At 38.6% G+C, this 19422-nt stretch overlaps 2 protein-coding genes across 2 annotated transcripts; both read left to right on the top strand.

The window, feature by feature from the left end:
- Positions 1 to 5264: 5264 nt before the first annotated feature.
- On the top strand, positions 5265 to 6203 carry LOC123949393 (olfactory receptor 52A1-like). Its single transcript, XM_046016820.1, has one exon. It carries the CDS (start codon positions 5265 to 5267, stop codon positions 6201 to 6203), a length of 939 nt encoding a protein of 312 aa, XP_045872776.1.
- An 11863-nt stretch (positions 6204 to 18066) lies between these two features.
- Positions 18067 to 19017, top strand: LOC123949396 (olfactory receptor 52A5-like). Its single transcript, XM_046016824.1, has one exon. The coding sequence runs from the start codon at positions 18067 to 18069 to the stop codon at positions 19015 to 19017; it is 951 nt and encodes a 316-aa protein (XP_045872780.1).
- The last annotated feature ends 405 nt before the right edge of the window (positions 19018 to 19422 follow it).

Below are 19422 nucleotides of genomic sequence, written 5' to 3'. Positions count from 1 at the left end.
TCCCTCTATGTCTTTTATTATGGCCTTTGTTTCAAAATCTAATTTGTCTGATATGAGTATTGCTAACTATGCTTTCTTTTGTGGTCCATAAGCATGGCAAGTGCTTCTCCATATCCTCACTTTTAATCTGGAGATGTCTTTAGGTTCAAAATGAATCTCTTGTAGATAGCATATAGATAGGTCTTGCTTTTTTATTCCTGCAGTCCTGTCTGTGTCTTCTGATGGGAACATTCAGCCCATTTACATTAGAGTTACTATTTAAAGTTATGAACTTAGTGCCATTTTATTGCCTGTAAAGTTCCTGTTTGTATAAATTTTCTGTTTATTTCTGGTCTTTTTGCCTCTTGGGGTCTCTCCATCCATTCTGAATGACAGCCTTGCTGGATAAAGTATTCTTGACTGCATGTTCTTTTCATTTAGTACCCTGAATATGTCTTGTGAGCTCTTTCAGGCTTGCTAGGTTTCTGTGGACTGATCTGATGTTATTCTGCTGTTCCTTCCTCCATATGTAAGGAACCTCACCTCCCTGGCTAGTCTCACAGTTGTTTCCTTGGCTGTAAGATTTGCAAGCTTCACTACTATATGCCACACTGTTGATCTATTTGTATTGCTTTTTGAGAGGGGTTCTTTCTGCCTGTTGAACTATAAAGCTTGTTTCCTTCCCCAGATTAGGAAAGTTATCAGCTATGATTTGCTATACCTTCTAACCCTCTGTCTCTTTCTCTCTCTCCACCCCCTTGGGAATCCCAATAATTCTGACATTGGAACATTTCATGGCATCATTAATCTCTTCAATTCTTTTCTCGTGTGCTACTAGCAGCCTATCTCAGTCCACTCCCTTCTTTCCATCAGCTTATCCTCTAGATCATTACTTCTCTCTTCTGCTTCATTTACCTGGGCTGTTAAAGCATCCAGTTTAGATTGCATCTCATTCACCGTATTTTTTAGTTCGGTCTGATTAGATCTCATTTCTGCTTTTAGAGATTCCATATTGTCACTAATACTTTTTTCAAGCATAGCTTTTGACTTCATGATTGCTACCTTGAATTCTATCTCCAACATTTTGCTTATATCCATACCCATTAGTTTTGTGGCAGATGGCATTGCCTCTGTTTCTTTTTTGTTGTTGGGAGTTCCTCCTTCTAATCATTCTGTCAAGGGATGGTTGAATGAATGAGCAGAGTCCAAGATATCAACCATGACCCAAGCATCATGCATGTGCACTCCAGCAAAATCCAGAGTGGTCAGAAGACACACCATTAAAAAAATTTAAAAAGCAAAAATGAAACACCAGAATAAAATGTATAAAATTTAAAAAATTGTAAAGTAGAGGGTGAAGGGAAAGAAGTCTATAATTTCTCAATGCAGACAAATCTCTCAGGGTGTTTCAGGTGTTCCTGGTTATATTTTGGTCTCTGTGTTAGAGAACAATAATTCCCAAAACAATAAGAAGGTAAAATGTGTACATATATAAAGGTAAAATTGAATAGTAAAAAAAAGGACTACAATAAAGCATATATCTAAAAAACATAGGTTTGAAAAATACAAGTTAAAAAGTTACTATGAAGTAAAAGTTGATATAAAAAACATTTATTTGAAATGAGAAAAAGATATAAAGAAAAAAATGAAAGAAGTTTAAGAAAAAGGAAAAAAAGAAAAGGAGAGTTATATCTGAAAAATAAAAAAGCCACGAGGCAATGCCTCAAGCTCAAATTACTATTTTCTACTGGCATTGGGATTTTACCATCTTATTGGGTCCATAGTTTTGTTGTCCACTTGTTCTTCCAACCCGTCTTCTAGGGGAGGGGCCTGCCACACTGCTTCCTGGGTAACCCTGCTTGGACCCAGTGGAAACTAGTTTTCTGTGCTTTTGTTCCCTGGTGGCTTTCTGCCCCACCTCTGAGGGTCAGAGCAAAAATGGCCACAACCAAACCTCTGGCCCAGAGCAGAGAAATTGTAGTCTGCTCTCTTTCTATATGTGCCACCAAAACCCACCACCTCCCTCAGTGTACACCCACATCAGCTCTCTCAGAGGTAGTCCGAGGGGCCTGGGAGTGTCACTGCCCTTTATGCTTCTAAAGTCTGGAGTTGCCACACTCTCACGTGCATGCCCCTGAAGCTCCTGGATCTTGTCTGGGCACTGCTCTAAGGCCCTTTCCCCACTACTACTGCTCTCTGAGTTTTTGCCAAGTTGCAGGCACAGGTTCCTGATTTTTTTCAGACTGCCCTATAGAAGAGCTATTCTCAACCAGCTGGGTTTGTGGTTTATGATGATCTGAGCTAAAAGTCCCTTCCTAGGATCACTGACCATAAACTGTTTGCTGGTTCCACTGCCCTGGCACTCTGCCAGTCTAGGAAGCCACTTGGGCTCTGAGGCTTCTTGTATCCTGAGACCAAAATGCTCTATCTGAAATTCTGCTTTTTCATTTCCAGAGCCCCTTTTAGAGAGGGATGTTTCTCCCTGGAGCAGATTTCTAAGGGTTCCACTTTTGTGCTCCAGTGTTACATCACTTTCCAGGATGCAGCTTATGGAGGCTCCCTCTTTACCTTATATCTCCCCAAATATTCATGATTCCATATGTCCTACTTTGCAGAAAGCAGTCACTTTTCCGCTTGTAGAGATCCAAATATATATTATTGTAACTCAAGCTGATTTTGTGGTTGTTCAGAATGGTTTGGGAGATATCCAGCTAAATTCAGGGGACAGGTTGAAATGGGGTCCCCCACTCACCCACTATCTTTCCTCACTCCTAAAAGGTAATGTTTTTGAACAAAGAAAGACTTTGTGTAAGGGTTAAGACTCCACATTTTCAGAAATTCAGTCATTAGTAAATAAAGAGGTCATTAAAACTTTCTTCATTGTTCTATGGCCCTCTCCTGAATCATTTCTGGTATCCCCAAGGTTTGCCTTCTGTCTTGCATTTATTTTTTTTTTTTTCTTTTCAGCATAACAGAATTCATTGTTTTTGCACCACACCCAGTGCCCTTTGCAATACGTGCCCTCCTTAATACCCACCACCTGGCTCCCCCAACCTCCCACCCCCTGCCCCTTCAAAACCCTCTGGTTGTTTTTCAGAGTCCATAGTCTCTCATGGTTCACCTCCCCTTCCAATTTCCCTCAACTCCCATCTCCTCTCCATCTCCCTATGTCCTCCATGTTATTTGTTATGCTCCACAAATAAGTGAAACCATGTGATACTTGACTCTCTCTGCTTGACTTATTTCACTCAGCATAATCTCTTCCAGTCCTGTCCATGTTGCTATAAAAGTTGGGTATTCATCTTTTCTGATGGAGGCATAATACTCCATCGTGTATATGGACCACATCTTCCTTATCCATTCATCCGTTGAAGGACATCTTGGTTCTTTCCACAGTTTGGCGACCGTGGCCATTGCTGCTATAAACATTGGGGTACAGATGGCCCTTCTTTTCCCTACATCTGTATCTTTGGGTTAAATACCCAGTAGTGCAATTGCAGGGTCATAGGGAAGCTCTATTTTTAATTTCTTGAGGAATCTCTTCACACTGTTCTCCAAAGTGCCTACACCAACTTGCATTCCCACCAACAGTGTAAGAGGGTTCCCCTTTCTCCACATCCTCTCCAACACATGTTGTTTCCTGTCTTGCCAATTTTGGCCATTCTAACTGATGTAAAGTGGTATCACAATGTGGTTTGTTTTTTTTTTAAAGATTTTATTTATTTGACAGAGAGATCACAAGTAGGCAGAGAGGCAGGCAGAGAGAGAGGAAGGGAAGCAGGCTCTCCGCTGAGCAGAGAGCCCGATGCGGGACTCGATCCCAGGACCCTGAGATCATGACCTGAGCTGAAGGCAGCGGCTTAACCCACTGAGCCACCCAGGTGCCCCTCACAATGTGGTTTTAATTTGAATCTCCCTGATGGCTAGTGATGATGAACATTTTTTCATGTGTCTGATAGTCATTTGTATGTCTTCATTGGAGAAGTGTCTGTTCATATCTTCTGCCCATTTTTTGATATGATTATCTGTTTTGTGTGTGTTGAGTTTGAGAAGTTCTTTATAGATCCTGGATATCAATCTTTTGTCTGTACTGTCATTTGCAAATATCTTCTCCCATTCCTTGTGTCGCCTCTTTGTTTTGTTGACTGTTTCTTCTGTCTTGCATTTCTGCTTTCTTCATTTAAGGGGGCTCTATCCTTTCCCCCATTTATTTTCTATGCATCTCTTACTCCTGAGCTCATGCAATGACTTATTGTTTTCAATGATCTGTATTTCATTAAGAATTAATGAACCTAAATTGGCCAATTCTTATGCTAATGGCAGCTCTGAACTATGGGACCCAGGAAACTGGTCTCTATTCTTCTATGTTGCCCATTTACCCATTTTCTACCTCCTGTAGTCAGCAGTAATGAGTCCTCCTGCCTCCTAGAGATTCTGCACTTCTAGGTGTTCACTAGTGTGTATTACAGAATGTCAGTAAATTGAAGCATATAACTAATTTTCAGGATTTCAGTTGTTAAAAATTAGGCAAAATAAAATGCATTCTTATAAGAAAAGTAAAAATAGAATGGAATTTTGACCCAGAATAGCCAAAGTACATTGATTTACATAATCTTTTCCAATACTCTTCCTTCATACTTCTTTGAAAGGACATCTAGTCTTACACAGATACAGACATTATAGATAGATATAGATATCTACATATATTACATACTTGGATGTCAGCTGTTACTCTCTGCTCTGTAATAGCAAGCTTTTATATTATATGTGGGTCAGAGTCAGCTTTGCTGGGTCAATTGACAGTTCTAGACCTAGAGAGGATAAAATAATAGTACCACTGGGTAACTGGAATATGGGAAATGGAGAGATTCATCAAGGTCGAATTCAAATGTCCTTTCCAAGCAAAATGAACAAGTATAATTATTTTGTCCACAGGTCCAGAAGACGTAACAGAGAGATCAGCAGTTGATTCCCTCCTCAGATGATCTGGTGGTTCTAATGCATCTAATACATTCACATAACCTCTTTTAGTAGACTAGTACTTGTGAAATTCCCTCCTGAAACAGTGATGGGTATCCATGGATCTGGTGTTTTGTTTTGTTTTGTTTTGTTTTGTTTTGTTTTGTTTGTTTTACCTTCAGTAGTATAAATGAGTTGAATAATTCTTAGCATTATTCCAAAATCAGAGAGATTCACTTGATGACTGGATAAAAAAGGAATTAGAAGAGATGAGTACCACTGACTGAGACAGTTTATTATTTTGTTTCTGGAGACCCAAAGACATTATGTTCTCCTCCAACATTACAGTCTTCATGCCTTCTGTATTGACACTAATAGGGATCCCAGGCCTAGAGTCTGTGCAGTGCTGGATCGGGATTCCATTCTCTGCCATGTATCTCATTGCTATGTTTGGAAATTCCCTGCTTCTGATCATCGTTAGGTCACATCACAGTCTCCATGAGCCCATGTACATTCTCATAGGCATGCTAGGAGTCACAGATATTGCACTTGCAACCACCATTATGCCCAAGATGCTTGGCATATTCTGGTTTCATGTACCAGAGATTTATTTTGACTTTTGCTTGCTTCAAATGTGGCTCATTCATACATTTCAGGGCATAGAGTCAGGCATCCTCCTGGCCATGGCTCTGGACCGTTATGTGGCCATCTGTTATCCACTAAGATACGGAGCCATCTTCACCCACCAGCTGGTCTACCAAATAGGGGCTGGGATAACACTCAGGGCTGCCATTCTGGTAGCCCCATGCCTAGTACTGATAAAGTGCCGATTTCAATTTTACCACACAACCATCATCTCCCACTCCTACTGTGAGCATATGGCCATTGTGAAGCTGGCTGCAGAAAATGTGCGGGTCAACAAAATCTATGGCCTGTTTGTGGCATTCACTGTTGCAGGATTTGACCTCACCTTCATCACTTTGTCCTACATACAGATCTTTTTCACAGTTTTTCGTTTGCCCCAGAAGGAGGCTCGGTGGAAAGCATTCAATACCTGCATCGCCCACATCTGTGTCTTCCTCCAGTTCTACCTCCTTGCCTTCTTCTCCTTCTTCACACACAGGTTTGGTGCTCACATTCCTCCTTATATCCATATCCTCTTTTCTAGCCTCTACCTCTTGGTCCCCCCTTTTCTCAATCCTCTTGTATATGGTGCCAAGACCAAGCAGATCCGCATTCACGTGGTAAAGATGCTGTGTTCATAAAATCTACTGTGATTAACACCTGCGGCATTCCCTTTCATTCAATAGTAACAGTCTCTCAAAACAACATATAATACTTAGCAATTCACATTATTTGAGCTGCTTCAGTGTTGTTCTTTTATTTTGTGCAATTTCTGTGCATGTTATGATTTTAATGTCTTCATACTCCATGACCACTATCAGTCATTGGGGTTTTGCATACAACTGAGTAATGAGAGGAAGAAACACAGACAAAATAGTGAAGATATGCTATTTCCTTTTCTCTTCTCTTTTTCAGTCCCTGGTTCAGCTTCTTTTTTTTTTAATGGATTCTTCTCTGAAAGTTTTCACAAATATACATCTTTCCCTTAAGTTAAATGCACTCAAACCCATTGTTCTAGAGCATCCTGATACTCAGTGAAAACAAGGTGTTGGTGTGTCTTGAAATTTTTAGTTATCTAAAAAATTTTTTGAGGAAATGTATTTTAAGCACATTGCATCAAAACAAACAAACATATAAACAAAACAAAACCTTTATGGATAAGAGATGATAATGTAAAAATTTCAATATATCTCCAGAGTCATTCAGGAATTTTGAGATGCAAAAATCATGAGAAATCATGTGATCCATTTTACATATCTATATTTTCTCTGTTCCCTCTACTAGTCATTTCTTTATTACTTCATCAAGTGTTATTAAAGCACAATATATTAACTATCATACAAGGAAATAGTAGCAGAGTGGTAAATTTGACACCATGCTTAAGTTTCATGGATTTGTTTCCTTGTATTTCTGGGAGGAAAGAAGAGTGAAACAAAGAGAGAGGGAAAGGAACAAGAACTTGTAGAAGTATGCACTGAGTGTAAGGTAAGGAAACATTGAAATTCAACTGAAAACAGCAGGCAGGAGAGTTAAAATCATGTTCTTTGCTTTTTAATTAGGAAGCCTAACTCCTGAGGAATAATGACTGATTGGTCCAGTAAGGAAGGGCACAACATGCCAGGTAGGCAATAGAGGTGACATGAATTAGAGAATGTGCTTAATCAACAGCACAGATTTTTTTTTCCAATGTAAAAAACAATTTTGAGAGGCACAGATGCTATGATATCAAATATGGCCATGGAGGGCAAATTGGATAAAGAGAGCAGGAGATACAACTCCTACTTATGGGATGAATAAGTCACAGAGATAAAAAGTACAGCATAAGGAATAGAGTCAAGGGTATTCTATTAGTTTTGTATGGTGACAGATGGTAGCTACACTTGCTGTGAACACACCATAGTGTTTAGACTTGTTGATTCACTATTATGAACTCTTGGAAATGATGTAACACTCTGCAAAGATGTTGAACTTTATTCTGAAAGTTATTATGTATCATTAGAGGTTTTCTCCATGAGGTAAAAACATGTTTTTTCTGTGTGCATGTAAATGTCTCTGTGTGTGTACCTATCCGGCATGTGATAATATATCTTCTCAGTGGATATAAGACATCATGTTTTTTTATCAAGAAAGGCTGTTAAATTAATGAAGAGATGGAGTGTTTTAACTAAGATTAACAACTTCAGAGCTTAAGGCTAAGTGGACTGTTTCTGGAAAATTCAACTCATAGATCATTTGCTGAATGATGATGGAAAATATACATATGTGTGCAGATGTCCTTGATTTGATTTATGATATTAAAATCAATGCATCTATAAAATAGACTGCATGTTGTATAAATGGGTGATACTCTGTCTTGTTTAATGGATTCAGGCTCATCACATTATCAATGACTGCTGAGGATGACTATTTGTAAATCTAGGGGATGTCTTGGGGCATCTTTTGAAAATATGTTCATTGTCAATATTTATTATATGATTAATATATGATATGACTGTAATGGATTGCCTATAGGGATTGTTCTTCATTTTTTGTTAAATATTTATTAATTTGACAGAAAGAGAGAGCACAAGCAGAGGGAGCAGCAGGCAGAGGGAGAGGGAGAAACAGGCTCCCTGCCAGGCAGGGAGCCTGATGCAGGACTCCATCCCAGGACTGCAAGACCATGACCCAAGCGGAAGGCATACACCAAATGACTGAGCCATCCAGGCGTCCCAGAGTTGTTGTTCTTAAATAACATAATTTCCTTAGGAATAAAACTGAGATAGCATGAGAGGTAATTTCTTAATTTTTAAGTCAGGGTTCAGCAAACTTTTATGGAAAGAGACTGGTACATAGCTTAGGCTTGCGGGCAAAGGGGCAATTCAAGACTATTACATAGGTATTTAGATAGCAAGATAAAAAATATATTTGCGCAAAATGTTTTAATGATATTCAAATTCTAATAAGAGCAATAATAATCATAATTGTGTAGTTTTTCTATAATTCAGTCTAAAGTAGAAGAATAGAATTTCTTTCTTTCTGGGAGATAGCATTCTGCTTAAGTGGGGCTGAAAGTCAAATATTCCCTTCACCACATTGATTGCAGGAGTTCATCTGTAAAAACTATACTCAGCTAGTGGGCTATCCAAAAACAAACAGCAGGTCAGCATAGGGTGGTCTACTATAATTGCAAGCTTTTATGGAGAAGTTTGAAATATATCTTACAATGACTAGTCCTGACAGTTATCGTAGAAATAGTGGGAATGTAAAGCTTACTGGGAGACAGAACATGAAACTGGAAGCTGTTTGCACCATCCTCAATTGTCATTATGGTAAAATATCTATGCTAGAGTCCAGATTGTTCCATTATTGTGGCCTTTGATGTACCAGGACCATCTCCAATCTGAGACCTAAAAAGGAAACAAAGGAAAACAAATGGGTCATTGCAAGGTCAAGAGGATAACCAGGACTCTCTATCTTCCCACACATTTACTAGGACAATTATAGAATATGTTCTTGAACAGGAATTTACCTGAAAAAGAAAAGTATATTTTGTAAAGGGTCATTTTAATGATTTCTAGAAACTTCAAGTGATCCTTCAGAGATTGTACCAGTTATAACACTGACTATTGGCATTTGTATGTCTGAATTCTCAAAAACACTGGTTATGTTTGAGATTTTTAAGTGTTGACAATCTGGTGAAATATGATTGTCTTTATAATTACCATTTTTAAATGTTTTTTAATTAACATATAATGTATTATTTGCGCCAAGGCATAATTAGCATTTAACAAAGAGTGCAATGATTATGCTGTTTTTCTTCTACTTGTAAATCCTTTCTATGGAGTACTTTATTGTTTCCTTTGAGCACTTTCTGATTTGAGTTCATTTTTAATTTGTGTGTTTAAAATCTGATAAATATTGAGTTAACATTTCCAAGGGTTTTATTTCTTGGGACTTCATGAGAGAGCTTCCAACAAGCCATGGGATTTTCCTAGGACAAGAGCAGACAAAGAAAGAGGTCTGAATCTTAGTGAGTTTTGGCGCGTAGGAGCTCATTCCTCTGACTCTTGATGTTGGCTTTCAGGTGATGGAGCAAAAATGCACGGGCCCATTGATAAGGAAACCCAAGTTTGGCTGCCTGTGCCTGGAAAGGCCAAAACTCAAGAAAAAAGTGTTGATTGGAAAGCAATATGGGCATTATTCAGGAGGCTGGCTACCTGGGGAGAAGGCATATCCTGGTCCAACAGCCATTCTGTGGTTTCTGCCTGGCCCAGAGATTTTTAAATGGGTTTAGGGCACTAATCAATAAAGGGAGTACTGAGACCTGTAACATTTCTTGATTATGTGCAGACTCCGTGGTGCCAGCTACAGAAGTTATCCCAGTGCGCAGAGGTTGTGCAAGTGGGTATCCTGCTTCTTAGCGCAAGGGGGTCTCTGTGTTGTAACATGCAAGAGTTCTCTGTTCTTTTTCTATTTTTAAAATATTAATGTATTTGTTTATCAGAAAGAAAGAGAGAGAGTGCACACAAGCAGTGAGAGCAGCAGGCAGAGGGAGAAGCAGGCTTCCCACTGAGCAAGGAGCCCCATGTGGGACTTGATTTCAGGACCCTGGGAACATGACCTGAGCTGAACGCAGACGCTTAACTGACTGAGCCACCCAGGCATCCCAAGAGTTGTCTGTTCTTCCAAAGAAAGAATGCATGATAAATAGATATACAAAGAAAGGTTAGTTAATCAGCCACGCAAGTGAAGAGTGTTTGCTAATATATGAAGACTTGTAGGTTAGTAGAGGAACTGGCATGGCTTCGCCTTCTGGGTTTTTGCAGACCTTTTTCCAAATGACTAATTCGGATAGAGTAACTTACAATATGTGACCTCTCTCCACCTTTCATCTTCTTAGTATAAAATACCCATGATTTAAAATAAAATTCACACTTTAAAGGATATAAGATACTGGTTTTTAGTAAAGTTAAAAAGTTGTGTGACTGACTCTACTCTCTAATTCCTGAACAATTTCATGACCCCCAAAAGATACCCCATTCCCATTACCAGCTATTTGGCCACTCATCCTATCCCCAGTTTATGGAATTCACATGCCTGATTTTATCTCTATGGATTCAACTGAACTGGGCATTTCAAGGAGCAGATAATATAATACATGACTTTTATGCCTGATTTCTTCCACAAAGCATAAAGTTTTCCAGTTTCACCTATATCGCAGGATAAACAGAACTTTTTATTTTATTTTACTTTTGAGTATAGTTGGTAAAATATCACATTAGTTTTAGGTGTACAACATAGTAATTCAACCATTTAATATATTCATTGTAAGTGTGAAAAGCACATATTTCTACACAATACAATCACTGTATCATTATTTAGAGCTTCATTTGTTTTTATGTCTGAATGAAATGCCATGGGATGAATATACCCAAGTCTGCTTTTGCATATGGCAGTCAGGACTCTGCCAACATAAGTTTTTCCCTGATTCATCTCCTCTCTACATGATAAGGACTCCCATTTGAATTCAGACATTTCCAAAATAGTATAGGCAGGCCGAGGTCCTTCTATTTTGGATTCCTCATGATTCCTATAAACTTGTATCTTCTCGCTTGATAAACTTTATCAACCATTGCAATAAAACCTATTCAACTCCACTTCTAACACTGTTCCATTTAAAAATTAAACTTCTGTTTCTGGTTATCTATAGAACACTTGTGGAATAAGGAGCCACTTCTGAAAATGTGTGCTCTGTACTCCCTATTTTGTTTCACACAGGTGATTATTTCTATTTAGAAAAATCCTTAGAAGCTCTAAAGAACAGTACCTATTACAAATAAGGAGTCCCATTGTTTCCAAAACATCTCATTTCTCTGTAGCTCTAAAGGGTTTTGACTAAATAGTATCTAAGAGTAATTGTCTCTCTAACTTTCAATAGCTTTATGTTTCTGGGATGGTCAAACACTTTGGGCATTTCCCAAAAGTATCTTGTGACTCATTCAGTATGTTAAAAATAATATTATATTCTCTAGACACAGAGTAGTTTACTACTCTTTTACTATTTACTAATCTTTACTGTAGCTCAGAACATGCTGACCTCACCTCAGCCTCCTTCCTATTCTAATTGAAGAGTATTCTTCTTGCTTCTCTAAAAATATTTTATTTAAATTAAGCCCATCACTGTTACCCTGATGGACAGTTGAAATTCTGATGTACGTAATTTGCTCCTTTTTCTGGAGTAACGGCCCTGGGTATGGGTGTATACAGTCTGCCAATATGACATCACTGACTGCTCAGCTGGGAGATACCAGTTCAGATACCAGAACCACAACCAGTTCTCCTAAGCCCCTGGACGCTCACCCGGCACACCGCACAGCCCATCCTACATCACTGGTTTTTCTAGGATGAATGTAATTTTATGGCAATTTATGACAAGATGGGTGTCAGAGATCCTTTCAATGCAAAAAGAACAGGTCTCCTCCCTAGGGCCTGACCCAATGACACAAGACAAATATTGTGTGACTGAAACTAAAGCCATCAGGTCCTTCAGACAGATGCACGGAATGTAGACTTGTTAGACTCTTTCTTTTACCGCACAAAGATTCTGAATCTTTTCCATTCTTCTGCTTGAGAAAAAGATTAAAATCTCTCTTTAAGTTCAAACACTTTTTTTTTCACCTAAGTAAATGTCAGGCATGAATAACCCTGAAATAGTCGGAAACCAGAAATAGATATTCTGAGTGGCACTAAAATTTTAAAAAATGCATATCATTACATCATCTGAACTCTGAACATGACTGAGACTATTTGTGTATCACATAGAAATATTCCATTTAGTTCTTTGTCAGCATGTCTACACTGATTAGTCTGAAGACCTTGAGATGTTTTCATGGGTCTTCATTGGTTCATTATTTGTATAAAAGTGTCATTGATGGTTTGTATTGTCTTGAGGCACTGTCTTCTCTAAGAAGTTTCTGGAAGGATGGTCAATTTGGCTCCAGTCCCCAGAGACACCAGGATGTGAGAGTTTTTACTAGATGCAGATGTGCTATGAGACAGAGTCTCCTAGGTTTTGAACCATATTGTGCCTGCTTTTCACCCTTGTCCTGGGCTAATACAGAGCTCACCAGTGACTGGTGCAAAAATTCCCCAGGCGGCTCCAGTAGTACAAAAAAGCTATCCTCATTATCTGAAACACCAAAATATTTTCACTCTGTGGCTTCTACGTATGCTACCACAGATGATTCCAGGTGAGTCTTTGGGCCATAGATCTGCACTGATTGTGGGGAACACAGAGGACTGTTTTCAAGGAGAACACAACACCTTTATGCTCCAAGAAGGCGGCAGGATGATAAAAGAGCAATGGGGTCTTAGAGTAGCTGATTGTTCAAATGGGAAGATTTTGTTCATGCTGCTGTTCAGAACATTTCTGAGTCAATTAATCACACACTGGGTGAGAAATTCTAAAGTGAGCCTCATACGTAGGAGTCTTGAGGAGGATCAGGACAGACCAATGCACAGAAAGCTTATTTGTTTTAGGTCAGGAAATTATACATGTTTAGACTGGAAGAGTTCCAGTAGCAATGACGCCCTCAAATCATTCAGGGGAAATCACATCTAGTAACATGCTCATCAAGTATCTGATGTAGTCAGCAGAAGGACAGAGTACCTTCTAGGAATGAATTACTGGCATTCAGGCAGAGTAATACATTTTATGTTTCTTTCTAATATTTTAAATGCATTACATCATTTCACCCTCACAGTTACCATGTAATGTGTTTCGACCAGTTAGCTTTGCCTCAGTAATAAAGAATTGAGACAATGTAAAGTTTTAGAACTACCTGAAGAGCATGCACAGCTAAGGGGTATCCCAAGGATGCAAAGTGTCCTGAATGACTTCAGGTTCATGTCCCATGGCTGATGTGATCTTCGGAAGGTGGATTGAGGATTTCTATGAGAAATGAAGAGGAGACGGTTGGAGGCTCACCAGGCAGAAGACATGTCTGACAGTTGGAGCAGTCCTGCAATGGACAAGCTCGCTCAGAAACAGAGGTTCTATCCCTGGAGGGTTGAGGCAGAGATCGAACGGTGATTGTCAGAGATCTTGTAGGGGGAAAGGTTTCCATAGAGTGTTGGGAGAGTAGATTTAGACCTAATCCCTTCTTTATGTTCTGGGAATCAGCCTGGGTCAGAATTAGGTTTAATTAATGCTTCAGGGTTCCTGCTGCAAATGAGACCCCTGATTGTTCTTCCTGTTCCCTGGATTTCAGGGTTTAAGGTTTGTGTCCTGCCTCTTCCAAACCTGTACATGTGTACACACACGGTTGCTTCCAGCTAGTCCTTGTCATCCAGTGCTGTTACTCATTACTCTCAAACCATGAACATCTTAGTCTTTCCTCCATGACTTCTCTCCATCAAGTCAGCAAGTAGCACAAATATTCTTCCCGTGTTACTCTTCTGATGTGGCCAGGTCACATCATCCTATCCCATCCTATCACAAGTATTCTTCCAACATCCTCTCCCTATGCCAGATCTCATCCTTCTGGATCAGATGGAGTGGATTTTTAAAGGAAAACAAACAAACAATCAAACAAACACCTGTTTTCCACCTAAGGTTTTGAAATTATTTTCTTTCAATTGTATCCTTATTTGCTATTCTTCTCTTTTCCTTAGCCCCAACAAACATCATCTCTGCTTATGACAAACTTCATATGGGAAATTACTTACTGATTTTCAATCCAACTGTGCATTTCATGCTTCTTTGATGTTATCCAGAGTATTTCCTCTCCAAATGCTCTTGGACCTCTTTTATCTGGCTAATATCTCCTGAATAATGATTCTCCTTGATAAATAGATTTAATCTGTCCATTTTTATTAAAGCTACAAGATGTTCTTTTTTCATTAAGGAGTATTTTTCTCTTATGTAAAACTCTAGGTAACTGGTTAGTAACCAGGTATGGTGTGCCCCTCTCCACACATGAAGGTGACATTTGGTAATGCATGAGAAAATTTTTTGATTTTCCTGATGAGAAAGAATAATTTGCACCTATCTAAAGGGTAGGAGTCAGGGATGCTCCTAAGCCTAAGACAATGTAGAGAATTACACAGAATATAAAATCTATCTGATCAAAAATGCCAGTTGTGTAGAGAGTGAGAAAACCTGCTCTAGAAGAATAGCCATGAGGCCTCATGAAGCTGGAAATGTAAAATTATCCTGAAGGAAGGAAACTACTTTCTTCACATGATGAATATACTTTGAAGGAATGTTTTCCCATGTTACTTATCTGATAGTGTGTTTACTGGTTTCTTTCCTTTTACCCTTCTTCTGGTTGACCTCCATATAAACTTCAGTCAAGCTAAAGTTTGCTCACTATCCTCTAAGAGTTCTTCAGCTCAAGTACGACCCACGTAGCTGTGTTAAATCTCCCAAATGCCAACACCTGAAAAAGAGAGTAGCACACACTTTTGAGCCAAATCACAGTGTTAGCCAGTATATGAGTGATCTGATGTGTAAACTTGGACCTATTTTGTATATGCAGAATATAGTAAACATGCTTGTATATATGCATTTTATCTGTGAAATAAGAAGGTACTATAGAAGTTTCTTCCATCAGAATCTGAAAAGACACAAACTAATGAAAAACTATTATATATTTTTGTACAGTCCAGCCTGTCTTATTCACACACTGAGAGACAGTTCATAATTCTTACTGAATTGGATGACAAAACCTCAAAAGACAAAATCTTCTTTGCTCTTTGTGGATCAGTATGCCATGGAATTTGAATCCAAGTGGATCCACTTATAACAACAGCAAGTCTTAGTTTTTCGTTAATATAATGGATTAATGATGTCAATACCATAGGTAAGGAAGACAATGTAATTTTTAAAGTCTTCGGAGCACAAATGATGTAGCATGTATTTAACAAATAGTAGCCATTAGTTTTGAATTCCAAGCACTCAGGATAGTGAAGATTCTTCAAAATATAGGATAAATAACTTTTAACAGGTTGCCCCATTGTTTCTTCAAGTGCTTGAAACAGGTACATACAAATAAATCACTAGCACATAATCCTCTATTTGTGGTTAATAATATAACCTCCTGATTTGAGGAAAATCAGGGTTGACTCATATATTTGCAAAAAGGAAGGTTTCCAAAACAAGGAGTCTTAGATAGGAAAGCCTGACTCACAGTTGAATTAAGTTGTAAGAAAAGGGAGTAATAAATGCTCCTGCAATTGACTGAGATGTGTTTTAGAGAACTTCACAAATCTCAAGGACAATCTAAAGTTATCAGAAGAACCTGAACGAATGTGGACAAGATGTGATTGTCTGTTTTTTTTTTAAATTGCCTATCTGTTATTTTAGACCATCTTCATATCTTTATCTGTTTTATACTTGCTGAAATCATTTTTTAAATGAACTTAGAAATTGCTAAAAGAAAATGAATATAACTTGTGAATTAGTTTATTGCATACTCCGAGGAGAAAACACTTTCTGGAACAAAATATAAATGCCAGTTTTAAGGAATCAGCAGACAAGAAAATTCTTACAGGCTTTGAAAATGATAAGGCAAATGCACTCATAAGGAGACACTGATGATTATAGTTTAATGTGTTAGATTGAGCAGCAAAGGACAGAGACTAAGAATAGGGTGGATATAACCATTTGAAAAACAATGTGAAGAGATTTCATTGTATTTTCAGTGGGCAGAAGACGCATTAGAGTATAAATAAAAAAAAAAACATTAAATTTCACAGGGTGTAATTGTTTTTACAAATACTTAAGAATACATGCATACTCAGCCTTAAGGATTGAAAAATGATTACTGATGGGAAGAGAGAAGAGCAGAGAGCACAGATTGGCATTTCAAATACATACAAGAGTTGTGCCAAAAGCAGGGCACAGTAGGAATGGTGTCTGATAGAAACTGCCACAGAAGACAGCCACGAATTAAAAATAATTGATTTATTTTCACAGAGGAGAAGCAGAAAAAGTTGCAACATGCATGATTAGGTTTTGGAAAAATATAGAAACTTTGACAAAATAGGTTGAAAACACTCTGAATAGAGGAGAGAGGGATCAGACTGGGAAGACGCTATGCTAAGAAGACAGGCTGATGAGCTGCAAAACTGAAAAATACTCTGTCTCCTGAAAGAAAAAAACTTGTCTTCTGATTATGGTCAGCAGAATCAGTCAGCAGCACCGTAGCTGCTGACAGCCTAGTTGGAGTCTAGTTCTCGAAATGCCTATACTCTGTATTAAATAAAATTTTCCGGGTCCAATTAGCAGGTCACAAAAAAAGCATATATGATGAGCAGAAAACACAAGATACAAGGAAGCTCTTTTTGTTCTATTAGTCATGGAATAGAAAAAAACGCCCTATCCATTTAACTTTTGTCATCGAAAGTGATGAAAGCAAGTTGAAACAGCGACCTGATGGTTGTTCTTACAATGACTTTCTGAAAAGAGAAAATTTGAAAGGATTCATTGAAAGAAACAATAAGATGAACAATATTCCATTTCATGTCTTTTTTATACATTCATTTGTTGATGGGCACTGAATTTTTTTCCATATCTTGGCTATTGTGCATAATGCTACAGTGAACAAGGGATTGAATATTTCTCTTCAATATTCTTCTTTTCCAGTCCTTTGTATATATATATCAGAGGTGGAATTGCTGGGTTACGTGTAGATTGTTTTTAAGTTTTTGACGCACTTCCACATTGCTTTTCTTAGTGGCTGGCAAACATACATCCCCACTAACTAGGTACAGTGGTTCCCTCTTCTCCACTTCCTCTGCAACATTTGTTATCTCTGAATGATGACAGCCACTGGAATGGAACTGAGCTGATATTTCCGTGGTTTTCATTTGCATTTCTGAGATGATTAGTTTATTCATGCAGGAGGAAGAAAACAATCCTGCCATTTGTGACCAAATGGTGAACTCTGAGTACATTATGATCTGTGAGAAGAGTCAGACAGAGAAATTCCAGCACTGTATGCTATCATTATATGTGGAATGTTCAAAAAGCCAGATAAGCAAAAATTAAAAATAAAAATTATGTGTAACAGGGGATGAAGGACAAGAAAAGAGAGGAGTTATTTTATTAGCAGATAAATAAGTTCTGAAGATCTAAGGCACAGGATAGTGATGGCAAACAGAAATCATGTATTAAAAACATCAAACTTACCAAGAGACTAGATCTTCATTTTTCCAAGCATGAGAAAGAAAACATAACAAAGCAATGTGATAGAGTGTTGGCTAACACTACAATGGAACTCAAAGTGCAATATGCAAATGTATCAGATCAAAAGGCCATGCACCTTAGGCTTAGAAGATTTCATGTCACTTATCTTTCCACATATATAAAGGATCAAGAGGATTGAATATGCATTATCTGACTAAAGTATACTTTGCTAAAGTAAAGTAATTTCTTCTTATTTTTTATTCTTGTAGTCTTGATGAGGAATAGAAGATGAAACAGCAACACCACTGCTTGATTCTACAGAACAAATCATCATGCTCATACCTAATGGTTCTGTCTTCATGCCCCCTGTCCTGATACTCACTGGCATTCCTGGGCTGGAGTCAGTGCAGCATTGGATTGGGATTCCATTCTGTGTCATGTATTTCATCGCTGTGATTGGGAATTCCCTAATTTTGGGTCTAATCAAATACGAGCACAGCCTCCATAAGCCCATGTACATATTTTTGGCCATGCTGGGGGCCACGGACATTGCACTGAGCACCTGCATTCTTCCCAAAATGTTAGGCATCTTCTGGTTTCACTTGCCAGAGATTTCCTTTGCAGCCTGCCTTCTACAAATGTGGTTTATTCACTCATTCCAGGCAGTTGAATCAGGTATCCTACTGGCAATGGCCCTAGATCGGTATGTGGCCATCTGTGACCCCTTGAGACATACCACTATCTTCTCCCAACAACTCTTGATTCACATTGCAGTTGCCGTGACACTCAGGGGTGCAATTCTTGGAGCACCATGCCTGGTGCTCATCAAATGTCGTCTTAAACTCTATCGAACCACAGTGATCTCCCACACTTACTGTGAGCACATGGCCATCGTGAAGCTGGCCATTGAAGATGTCCGCATCAACAAGATATATGGTCTCTTTGTTGCCTTCAGTATCTTAGGGTTTGACATAATCTTCATCACCTTGTCTTACATTCAGATCTTTATCACTGTGTTTCAGTTGCCCCAGAAGGAGGCACGATTCAAAGCCTTTAATACCTGCATCGCGCACATCTGTGTCTTCTTACAGTTCTACCTCCTTGCCTTCTTCTCCTTCTTCACACATAGGTTTGGTGCTCACATACCACCATATGTTCATATCCTCTTATCAAACCTCTACCTGTTAGTCCCTCCTTTCCTCAACCCTATAGTCTATGGCGTGAAGACCAAGGAAATTCGTGACCATGTCCTGAAAATATTTTTCTCTAAAAAACCATCTTGATCATTACTGGCTCATTTTACAGATATTTTAATTTCATTTAAAGTATGAAAATAATGTGGTGAAAAATTAATATTTTCCAGAAATGCCTATGTCCAAAATTGTTTAATTTTAGATTCTCATAAGTGAATGGGACATTCAACAGCAATTATATACCACAGAACAATGGTTTACTTTTCATATAAGAAAGAAGTTTTCTTATGGCCTGAATTCAAAATTTTCTGTTATACCTGTGTATTTGTCCCATTTGTTTAAACATGGGGTTCCAGGGCACCTGGGTGGCTCAGTGGGTTAAGCCGCTGCCTTCGGCTCAGGTCATGATCTCAGGTCCTGGGATCGAGTCCTGCATCGGGCTCTCTGCTCGGCAGGGAGCCTGCTTCCCTCTCTCTCTCTCTGCCTGCCTCTCTA

The sequence above is a fragment of the Meles meles genome, chromosome 8, assembly GCF_922984935.1.
Source record: "Meles meles chromosome 8, mMelMel3.1 paternal haplotype, whole genome shotgun sequence".
In the NCBI taxonomy this organism is placed as follows: Eukaryota; Metazoa; Chordata; class Mammalia; order Carnivora; family Mustelidae; genus Meles; species Meles meles.
This window is presented reverse-complemented; position numbering and strand designations above follow the sequence as displayed.